This window comes from Pyrgilauda ruficollis, unplaced genomic scaffold (genome assembly GCF_017590135.1).
Source record: "Pyrgilauda ruficollis isolate IOZ18807 unplaced genomic scaffold, ASM1759013v1 scaffold41, whole genome shotgun sequence".
NCBI lineage: Eukaryota > Metazoa > Chordata > Aves > Passeriformes > Passeridae > Pyrgilauda > Pyrgilauda ruficollis.
This window is the reverse complement of record NW_024525601.1, coordinates 8,413,320-8,425,606: the sequence shown is the minus strand read 5'-3', so window position 1 is coordinate 8,425,606 and position 12,287 is coordinate 8,413,320. Positions and strand designations below refer to the sequence as shown.

Below are 12,287 nucleotides of genomic sequence, written 5' to 3'. Positions count from 1 at the left end.
TACACTAGGAAAGCTGTTTCTAATGCACTTCATTATCACTGCTGGTAAAATATTGTGTTTAAAATAAATGCATGCAAGTTAAAATCAAGACCAAAGGAAAAAAAATTGATTTCTTTGCTCTGGATTAATTTTTTTGTGTTTCTTGGCTTAAAACATGTTTTATGTTTTGTGGAAAATCCATGCCAATATGACTGGGGAGCTGTTGAGCAAGGCACAGAGAAATATGTGCCAGAGCAGATCTATCAACACTACAACAGTATGGAGGAACAGGAACTACCTGTTGCAAAATGAGAAACCTGGTAATACAGGAAACCCAAGAAATGTGGTGAGTCTGCAAGGAAAAGGAATGCAGCATTGAATGATACAAGTGAAGAGAAGATTGATATAAAGTATTAGGATAACACTGGTAAAAAAAAAAAAAAGGTTAAAAGTGGGATCTGGAATTTTTTGAGGGGAAGAAGGCAAGAGATCCTTTGCAGGCAGAACTGACAGAACAGAGAACCTCCTGGGGAGTCCTTGATCCTTGGTTTTCACCCACTGGTGTGATTTCTTTCTGAGAGATGAGTGATATCACACACTATGCTGCTGTGGATGGCTTCAGTTCCCCAGGCATGGCTGGGGCAGAACATGACAAAACGTGAGGTGACAAGCTGGGTCCAAGGCCATCTCAGCAACCTCAAGATGGGTCCAAGGCCAATCTCAGTTAATGCCTCAAAAAACCAGAAGACAGTGCTCAGAGCAGCCTAAAAGCACTCATGCATCTCAGGAGAGGACCACTCCAGTTTCATGATGCTCTTGGGCCCAAGGCTCATGTAAGGAGTGGAGGTCCAGGGGAGGTCAAGTCATGGCAATTAAATTCTATTGGGTGCCCACAAGGCCCTCACATAGAGTAAGACTTAATTGCTCTTGACTTAGCTTTCTCAGCAACAGGTTCTTTTCATGAGTTCTTTTTGTTAGAGCCCAAATAAGATTTCTTTCATGAAGGACTCAGGTGTTGTTCACTAATGAAACTTAAAAGCCTCCTCTCCAAGGTCCAGACCTTGCTAAAAAGCATGGCACTATATTTTATCCAACTTTAGATTTTGGTCTTAGGTGAACATCTGAATTTTGGGTTGTTTTATGGTTCTACCAGTCCAAGGGAGAAGTGAAATCTGCATCTGACAGTGGTATCAGATTTTCCCTCTAACCATCAGCCTTACTGATGCCTTTCATCAGCATGGATCCCAAGCCATGGCTTGCAGGACCTGCACTGACCTTGGGCTCAGAGCAGGCACAGGAAGAATCTCATGCCATGAGCATGAAAGCATCACTTAGGCCAGTAATGCAGCTTATTCATTCAGCTCCCACAAGGACTCACTGTCCACAAGAGTCTTCTTGGTCTAAACCCTTCCCCTGGCAATTCCAAGTGTTTCCACAGCCTGGATGAAAGGTAGGGAGTACAATGTACAGAGATCTTGTGAGACACCACCTGGAGTTCAGTATCCAGCTCTGGGGTCCCTGAAATAAGAAGGATATTGACCTGTTGAAGCAGGTCCAGAGGAGGGATACAAACATGATCACAGAACTGGAACGCCTTTCCTATGAAGACCATAGGAGTGAAGACCACCGCCTTTCCTATGAAGACAGTCTGAGTGAGTTGGAGTTGTTCAGCCTGGAGAAGGTTGTTCAGCTCCAGAGAGACCTTGAAACAGCCTTCCAGTACCCAAAGGGGGCTACGAGAGAGCTGGAGATGGACTTTTTATAAGGGCATGTGGTGATAGGACAAGAGGCAATGGCTTTAAACTGAAAGAGAGCAGGTTTAGATTAAATATTAGGAATAAATTCAAGAGTGGTGAGGCACTGACACGGGTTGTCCAAAGAAGTTGTGGATGCCCCATCCCCATCCCTGGAAGTGTTCAAGGCCAGGCTGGATGGGGCTTTGAGCAATCCTCTCTAGTGGAAGGTGTCCCTGATGTACAGATGATCTTAAAGGTCCCTTCCAATCCAAACCATAGCATCAGTGCTACGATTCTGTGCCTTTCTCTGCTGGAAATAATATCTACATCAGAAGAATAAAGAGACTAATCCAGCCCCTTACCTAAACAAAGTCCATTTTTCTCTCCCACCAGCTTCTTTCTGACTACTCTATCCTACTAACAGTAGCTCAGGAAAAGTGAGGGAGATAAGACCAACTAGATTCACAACTTATTTCCCACTACAGTTGCAAAAGCTGACAAAAGTAAGCCAGAGGTACTACTGAAATATCTGCCCATGCCTCTAAAACCAAATTTGCACCTAGAAGCACAGTGCTGTTAGAGTGTTTATTCTGACAACTTTTAACATGTCAACTCAGCCCAAATGGAGGCAGAGCCAGGTGTTTCACTGCCCCTCAGAGCACCTAAGCCTGTCCTCCATATCTTGTATCAACTAACCTCAACTTGCCTTTCCTTGGCTTTGCACAGGACACTGCTGCAGAATTCATAAATAAAATAAAATATAAATAAAATATAAATAAATACATTATAAATAAATCTCTGTTGATGCCAGCACTCAGCTCTTGTGGCCTGTACCAAAGAGCTGTGGCAGAGACCAGGGTGGTACAAGAAGAAAGCAAAAGATGTGAGCAAGGAAGAGGAAGAACAGAAAAATGTAACATGTCATAGATATAAGATTATGTGTTCTTATCTACATATGGAAATAGCTAAATTTCAAAAATATCTTTTTGATAAGCTAACCAGAACGAAATCTTTAACTCGGCATTGCTGACACAGTGGAAAAATATGTATTATAAACTTTAAGGAGGATTTGCTCTAAAAGCTGACATAGAAGGATCTGTTTGCGCGTGTTCAACACCACTGACTTTACAAGTTGCAGTTTAAAAGAATGACAAAACTTTGCAGGTGAAAGACTGGTACATGCTGTGCTTGAAGAAAACAGGTGGGTGTGGTGGCTCTTGTGTTTTGTGTTCTGACATGCTTTGGAGATACACAAATGCTGACTTCTAGCAGTAATTACTAGCCCAACTCACTGGCCAAAATCTTATAAAAAATGAAAAAACATTTCTTCAAAGTAGTTTGTATTGAATATTAGAGACAATATTGTCAGAGACAATACCTCTTGCGTTGCTGAATACATGTGTAATTTGTGTAAATAGAAGAGTATAAATTATAATATAGTCACGTAATATAGCAAAACATATAACTATGATTAAATGGTAGTTCAGCCTAGAAGAACATTCAGAAGATGGTTAAGTAAAATATACTAACATACTATATGAATATACACCAAAAAAAAAAAAAACAGAAGATAAAATGGACATCAAATACCTCTCACATTTCTTTAGTTTTCATTCTTCCATTTATTTCCTAGCCTTATACATACTGACTGTGTGATGAAAAGAAATTATTTACATTTTAAAGTTACACCTGTTTATTTAGTAAGGAAGTTAATACCTGGTAATTGCAGAGCCATGAAAGTAAATAGTCCTTAACAGTATGGAAAGTGTGTACTGAAAGAATATCACCTCCAAGCTCTCTCAGTTCTCACCACACATACTACAGGCAGCCATCCAGGCCAGCCATTTTCCTGGCTCATGCAGAAAAACAAACACAGCCTTACACAGTGTGTAAGAAATATACCATTTATCACAGCCTCCAGCTGAGGGCTTGTAACAGAAACAGAACTGGATTTTCCCCCACAAGGGGTAAGAACAAATACTTCTCTTTCTATGATCTCTCAAAACTACATCTGAAGAAGTCTGGTTTCTTGCAGAATAGTTGGACATCCACATAAATGCTTTGCACACCTGAATTCTCTACTGCTGCATCTGAGCAAATATAGCGAGCGATGCCCTTCTGCTGAGAACACATACATCCAAGTTTTTGAAAGTAGTTCCTATTTGCTTCTGATGGCCAAAACCTTTAGTGAAAGGAAGTAATCCTGCTATGTGCCTGGAAACACAAATCATAACTTCATAGGATGTTTCGTATAGACAAAAATCAAGTTCTGAATGCAAATTGTTCAAAAGAGGAAGAACATAGAAGACAGCAACTCTAGAATACTATTGACCCAATGGGTAATATACCATTTTGTTGTATTTTTAACTAATGTCACCTGTGAACACAAATATAAGAGGTACTTCAATTGAAGACAACATTTTCAGCAATCAGAATTAAGATAAATTGGACAGACTACTAGGAAAAGTCAGACAGAGGCAATAGCCTTTAAATGACCAATTTAAATAGCTGGAAAAAGTACACAAACCTTGGTCATGCACATTTGTCTGCAGGAGGACATTTCACAGAAGGCTTATTTAGATTTTTGCAATACTAGTTTAATCTCCTGGAAAAGACTAAATCTAATTTCAAACAGTACCTACTTACATCCCTCATCCAGCTCCTCTTGAACCTAGTTTTTCTTCTTCCTTCTAAAAAGAACCTGATCTCAGTGTTGCAAACTTTTTGTGACATAATATTTTCAGAAAAGCCATTCGAAATTTAACATGACAGAGAGGGTAAAGAAATGGGTTCAAAGAGGAATTGATCCACAAAAGCCAAAAGGTTGCTTCATATAGAAAGTTATGGACACAAGTTCCCTGGCAGGGCCCACGGATAATCATTAATAAAGAGTATGGGGCCCAGCAAATGGCAAACACACAGACAATTATGGCAAGAGACTTCGCTATTTTCTTGTCCCGTTACAGTTTTAATCTGGTCTTTGCACAGAAAGAAGCAGAAAAGTCATTTTCTGGGGTTACAGAATTGTCTCTGGATGAAGATGAGCAGTCAGTTCCCAAAGACTCTTTTTTTGGTCTCATGGAAGAAGAAACACTGTCCTCTTCTTCTGACGAAGGAGATGATGCCCCTGGCCTCGGCAAGCCACAAAACCTCCAGGACAGGCTGCTGCTCCTCGGAGGCTCACAGTCCTGCACGCTGCCACGCCGCTGGCGCCGCTGGATGTTGTGGAAGATGTGCACGTTGAAGTAGGTCACCAAGAGCAGCGGCACAAAGAACTCCAGGGTGGATGCACACAGCAGGAAGTACCAGTTGTTGAAGAACTCGGCGTAGCACTGATCCACCGCTACCACGCTCTGTCCGGCCACGTGCTCCCAAAACAGGATGGCTGGGCAGTACAGGAGGAAGGCAAATAGCCAGATGGCCACCATCTTGATGGCAGGGTTGGATGTTATTCCCTGCTGAGCTCTGTAAGATACCTGCAAGGGCAAAAAATATTAAAAGTTCAGACTTGTAGAGACCCATTTTGGGACTAAGAGAAGCAGCTGGAAATGATCTCAAGAGGTGCTTGGTAATACAGAGATGTGGCTGTGCTGATCAGCTGAAGCTCACTCAAGCATGTTTATTTCATTGATGCTGGCAGTGCATAGGGTTGTCTCCCAATTAATGTCACTGTACCAGGGTCCAGGTCCAGGGCATGAAACACGATCATCCATCAATACCTAGTAATTTGGTGGGCCTTGTTTGAGATACCTATGGTCTGAACTGCCAGAGGAATTAGCACTTTGTAGCTGTTGGGACCTTCACTCCCATTCACTGGAAACTGCACTGCTTTTTACAGCATTTTACAAACAAATAACTGTATGCATCATGGTGCTCAACAGAAAAGGTGGCACATGGATTTAACCTATAAGACAATTACTTACTAGACAATTCATGAGGATGAAGGAATAGACACCACACCTGCACCACAGCTGATGAAACTAAAAAAATCACCCATTTTCTTCCTTCTACATCCACTCCAGGGCCAGTACCTATTTTCCACTATATGTTGCAGAACAGATAGATACAATGTGGCTCACATCTCTTTCACACGATGAATGTGTAATTCTGCAAGCTTAGACATCCAATTGATAACAAAAGTTTGAGTTAATGTCACTAGAACTACCATACAAATGTTCATAGGTCTTAATTGCATTTGTATAGGTGCTCTGAATTTTGCAATTTGTAAATGCTGAGTCTTTGGCTTTCCAGCGTAAGGTTTCTTACACACCAAAAATTTTGGTGTTTGGTTTCCAAGACTTTTTCTTTAAATAAAATAAAATAATAAAATTTATTAAGAAGGCAGTTATAGGAAGTTAAATTAATTACGACAAATAAGACTGAAATTCTGTTGCATGAAGTTATGTTGACAGTCTCATACACACAAAAGAGCTGTGACATTCCCTGCCACCTGAGCGAACAGTGTGGCTGGTGAGAAATGCTGGCCTCCACCCTAGCATGGCCCAAGACACAGAGCTCACACCAGGTGTGTAGAATTCTCTGCAGCAAGCAGAGACAGAATGTGTCTGAAGTTTGGGGTTCTGCTCCACACACAATGAAGAGTTTATTGATGCATATCTACAGGCAACGATTGCAGTCTGCCCTTTGTTCCACTTTCTGCCTGTTTGCTCTTCCTCCCAGTCTTATCCAGAATAATTTTTGACCACATCTCAGGCCTAGACACCCTCCCCAGTGTCCTTGATTTTACTGCCCTAGCTCCACTGTAATTTACTTTCATGCCTGATTTTAGGTCCAAACCCAAATCCCATTTACTCTGAATTTCCTCTTTCCCTGACCCTTTTTTACCAATCTGCTGCCTTACCCTTTTTACCCCCTAAACTGCTTTTCCTCAGGCAGTAACATGACAGCAGCTTGAGCAGAAATTGTGAGAAAACTCCTGGTTGACTGGCTCTGCAGTGAAGCATGCCCAGTGTAGAATATTCACCCCATCTGGCTGAAAAATATCTAATAATCATCACATGCCAGTATATTTTTGAGGAGTATTATCTTCGTTAAATTTGATCTTATACTCATCATGGCAAAGGTTGGTGAATATAACCATCCAAGGAAAAAAATCAGAGACGCTCTAAACAGGTTACTTACAGCTTTTGTAACTGACAGGAAACGGTCGTAGCTGATAAGAACAATGTTAAACACTGAAGCTGTGCAGAGGAGATAGTCCATGACCAGCCAGAGCTTGCAGATTCCTCTTCCCAAGTGCCATTTCCCCGTCAGGCTGTAAGGGATGTAGAGGGGCATGCAGAACACACCTGCAGAAAGCAACCAGAAAGACACCATGAGGTTCATAGGGATTGCAAACTCCTGGAAGCAGAGAGACACACTGTTTTGGCATTCGGGTAAAAAAAAAATCAACAAATCTATTAAGGTGAATATGTAATTTATATACATAAGTTCCTAAATTCTCATGAAATCTGATGGTGACTTTCTATTAAGGTAAATATTATGTAATTTATGTAGTTTATATACATAAGTTCCTAAATTCTCATGAAATCTGATGGTGACTTTCTATGTCTTAGTGTGATTTGTGTATGCTTATTGTTGAGAATAAGCTGAAAGCAATTCAGCAAAGGATTTACTGAAGAGGAAAATACAAGTCTAACCAACTTAGACTCTCTAAAGGTATAAAATTAGTGCTGCAGCATATATGCACTGCGGTTGCATTCTGATAAGTAACCTCATCATTTTATTTCCTCTATTCTTTCATCTGTATTAGAATTTTCCCTCAAACACATCTGCAGATGTTGCCAATGGCAGTTATTCCTGTAAAATTGGTTAGCATTTGTAAACTGAAGACAATATATTGGACAGTCTGTGTGGTGTTCTACCAGAGATAGAGCAGACACAGCAGAAGTATGAAACTCTCATTTTTAAGGAGTGTTTTAATTTCATGCTTCTTCTCCACCTGAGAATAACTCTAGAACTATTTTGTTTTGTTAAATTTGTGTTTTGTCCAAAAGACCTTCCACTGAAGTACTTCATTAAGAAAATCATGTTTGTGTTCTATTTTTAAGCAAGCAACTTCTTTATTTTAACACTAATATTCTTTCAAAAGTGTGCTGCAATAGCTGATTTTACATTCCTGAAAACCCTAATCTACCAGAGACAAATAGAAAATTATATGCTGCATCAAGATCCATTTAAAACTCTCCAGATGATTCCTTTCTTGACAAGTCTGTCATGATCTTAGAAGTTACTAAACATATCCAGTGTGATGTGGTCCACTGACAACAAAACTCTGGGCAAAGAGCTGCCAGACTGCTGCCAACCAGGAAATGCTCAGTGCTTTCCATACTGATGGCTTATTTTAACATATTCCTTAAATACAAGCAGCATCACTTTGGTGATAAATACTAATTTTTCATGGCTGTTGATAACAGCTACTGTTCTCATGAACTTCAATGGGATCAATGTTTGGCACCATGTCAAAAAGTAATGACTGTTTTGAGCTATACATATAAATATAGAGGCAAACCCCAGGTTTTAAGCATTGATATTTGAAGCTATTCTTGCTTTGACTAATTGGTGGACACAAAAGACATGAGTCACATCCCTGTAAATATTCCAGACTTTTAATAAACTAAAAAAAAAAAAAAACCAACCCCACAGCAAATTCAGAAAATAAAGTATTTCCTGACCAATATCAGAGGCAATCTTAGATTTACAGTCTGTATAGGCCAATCTAATACTGATGGCAATCATTTCCTCTTGGCTGATTCAAGAACGCATGAGGCACCAGCCACAAAGAACGGATGCATAAGGTAGATATTTAATTCTCTTGACTAAACTATGAGATATGAGGAGAAACAGACTTTTGCAGAAGACCTGAGCAATGAAATAGCAGCTTCAGCAAATTTTCTGCCTTAGCAGGAAAGCAAAAGCTACATCATATGCATCGTTTTCTGCCCCATGGGGCAAGTCCCAGAATAAGGCAATGTGTTATAAATGGTACAAATGAAGGAAAACCTTAAAGGCTAAACTAATACACTTCACTACACAGCACTGACAAAGGAACAGCATTGGGGGGATGGTATTGTCAGAAGTACAGTAGGTCTCTGGCCACGATTTCCTTTCTCACGGTTCAGTAAATGCTGGTCTCTGCGACCATCCTGAAGAGAAAGCCTTTGTGTGCAGAAGTGCCTCCTTGCCAGCCTCAAGTCAAGACATTTGCTGGCACATCTGCCACAGGACTGTGGTTTTGTCAGGCTTTCTCTGCTGCATGGGCTGTTTGCCTGGCTTCAGCCACGGAGGAGTGCTGCAAAAGGCATTCACTCCACCATCAAACTCACTTGGCATCACCAGCCAGGACTGGATCCATGGCAGCTCCAGCAACAAACTCTCCTGGACTTTTGCAGTGTTGCTGTGGGAAGAGAGGACCAATTAGGAATATAGATGAGGGATGCCAGCAGGGTGTCAAACTGGTATCAAACAACCCATCAGATCAATAGCCTGAGTTAAGCTGAAGCCAGTAAAAAGTCCTGGTGATAAAGTGTCTCACTGTAGTGTAATACATTCATAAACCATTAGTACTATGTAGAGAGTAATTCATGTATCTGGATGTATCACACATAGCTGTCAAATATAAGCTGTTCTGAAGAGTGTGATGAACACCTTATATTTGGAGAGGCAAGGGTAAATCACAAACGGCAGCAAACAACCTCTTCAAGAAGTATTCACATATAATAGTCACTCCTTTTTTTTTTTGAATCAACATTAAAAGTATTTATATGAAAAAGAATGTGTTTTTCATTATAATACATTTTGAGACATATTGGGCTATTAAAACACTTCATGCAGCTTCCACCATTCCACATCCTTCCTCCAGATACAGCTGGGAAATAGTTCTCTCAGAAGAAAACACACGGAAAATAAACACCAGTGCTTCTCCTCAGAGTCCTACAACACAATTAGCACATGGCTCCACAGCTCTCACTTACCCACTGCAAAGTCAGAAACAGCAAGATTCAGAAAGAAATAGTTACTCCGATGCCTGAGGTTTCTGTCCATAAAAAAAGCAAGGATCACCAGCATGTTTCCAAGCATGGTCACCAGACACAGCAACACCATGAGGAAAGCCAGCAGCACCAACACACCCAAGGAGAACTCGGAGCTCGGCGACTGCATGGGCCAAGTCTCGTTACACGTCGCAGCCGCGTGCGGAATTTCGGCGGTGCTGTTGTGCATGGTGGATATCCAGGTGAGGTCAGTCTGGGAAGGAAGTTGTATCTGGCAAAGTTATCCAAAAAGTTGAGACAAGTCTATTAACAGGCTGGGCTGAATACTGAAACATAAAAATAAAAGATTCGCAATATAAAAAAATTTTAACACAAGACTTCAAGACGTGGGCTCTCTGGCGTTTCTTGATCTGAATGCCAATAGGTATTGGACAATAGGTATTGGCCTTAGAAATGACACCTCATAATCAGTGTCCTTCCTGGACATGGATCCTTATCTACTAATGTCAAAAAAGCTTGTCTGAAGATAATTCTTTTCACAGTCAAGCAGTTTATATATTAGCAATGTGTGAGTGGTTTTGCACACCAAAATGTGCTGAAGATAAAACCATATCTCATTTTCACCTCCACAGTGGTGAACAGGGTTAAAATTATTACAATTCTATTTCCATTACAGTAAAATGTAGACACTTTTGCACTTGCTGCTATATCACTTTTTAAATTTTACAGTTAATAACAGAGAGATATTTCTTAGTGTTGCTGGTTAATGTATTTGTAATACAGTTCCATGCAGCAGAAGCATCACCAATACCTCTTCAGCTCACCCTAACCAGAAATTCTGGGCAGAACAAACTAAATACTTGCACTTCAGAGGTCTTTATGGTGTGGGCCATCTAATCCTGCACCTGACAAGGAATCCTAGATAAGCTTTTACTCCATTAATTACCAAGCCTTTAGCCCTTTTCAGGTGTGAGAAAAGATATCCCTTCCTCAGCACAACTCAATTTATTTTGATGGGAATGCACAGAATTTGGTAGGCCGTGGCTGTGGCTGACACTCACTGACTCTGCAGCACCATGGCACACCAAGTGACCAGCATTTCCAACTGCAGCCATAATGCCAGCTACTTGGGAAGATGTAGGGCAAGAAACAAGGAAAGAGAGGATAGGCAAGATGTGGGGAGGAAAGATGCAGTGCTCTGCTGCCATATTGAGGAACAAAGGGAATTATGTTGTAAAGAGTCATTAAAGCAAAAGGTGTAAGGATGACAGAAACAGAAGAGACCTCAGGAATGGCAAAATGTGGCAATGAGACACGGCTGCTTTAGATGTGTGTGCACAGCTGCAGCCTGGGAAGCATAGACGAAGTACTGGAGCTTCCTGTGCAGTCTCCAAGCCACACTTGCCATGGGTGACATCAGGGTGAGAGCACATTGCAGAGCTCAGGGTGAGGGAGGTGATTAAGCCTTCTTTAAGCAATGCAAGGAAGCTTCTGGACCACAGAACCTGCTTCTTATGTAGGACTTCAGCATTCATGGCATCTGCTGGAAGTGCAACACATCAGGTCCCAGCAGTGAACAAAGTTCCTGGAGACTGTCAGGGGGAACTTTCAGATACAAGTCCTGCCTGGGCTAATGGGGGTGATGCACAGCTGAATCACCTGCTCAGTGGTAAAGAGGAGCTGTGTGGGGACACGCTATCAGTGCCACTCTGATGTAGTGATGATGAGGCAGTGGAACTCAAGATCCCAAAGGGGATGAGGAAGGAGAGTAGCAGTGGAGACCATGGGCTTCAGGTGAGCAGACTTCTGTTTAGGAAAGTGGTAGTGGGAATCCCATAGGAGGCAAATCCAAAAGAAAAGGACCTCAAGGAAGCTGCAGGCCTCTAAGAACACCAACCTCCATGCACAAGAATAGTCTGTCCCTGCTCTCAAGAAAAGAAGCAGATGTATCATGACAGTGGCTAACCCTGGAGACCACAATGCAAAAAGGCAACATGAAGGTGTTTGAAGGAGGGACAGAATACAAAGGAGATATTTAGAAATGTTGCCTGGCAACATAAGAATGATGTTAGGAAAACAAAAGCTCACCTATAGCTGATGTTTGTAAAGGACATCAAGGACAACACAAAGAACTTCAGCCACCCTATTAACAGCAAAATGGTAAAAAATAAAAATATGGGTAGTTTGCTGGAGGGGACCAATAATCCAGTCACATCAGGTGCAGATAAGGCTGAGGTCACCAGTGCTTTCTCAGCTTCATTCCTTACTAACTAGGTCTCCCTTTCCTCCATGCTTAGTGAATGAGTTCAAGGATGAGAACTGTCAAGAGCAGGTGAGAATAAAGCAGGATTACTTGAGGGGACTTGACCCATAAAAGTCCATGGAACCCACTGTGCTATCAAGAGAGCCAGCAACCACCTTTGCAAGGCCACTTTCTATCCTCTTAGAATGGTCGTGGAGACCATCTCCGAAGGGAGATTCCCAACAACTGAAGAAAGGCAAATGTTGCAATGATCTTCAAATGCTGCCACAAGGAAAAAAGGCCAGAATGTCTTTAGTC

General features: G+C 41.4%; 1 protein-coding gene across 1 annotated transcript; it reads right to left on the bottom strand.

Annotated features, from left to right (window-relative positions):
- Nucleotides 1–4,405: 4,405 nt before the first annotated feature.
- On the bottom strand, nt 4,406–9,992 carry LOC121359048 (histamine H3 receptor-like). Its single transcript, XM_041477723.1, is given in 3 exon segments — nt 4,406–5,191; nt 6,858–7,024; nt 9,710–9,992. Coding segments are annotated over 3 exon segments (1,200 nt in total). The 5' UTR covers nt 9,957–9,992.
- Nucleotides 9,993–12,287: the final 2,295 nt, after the last annotated feature.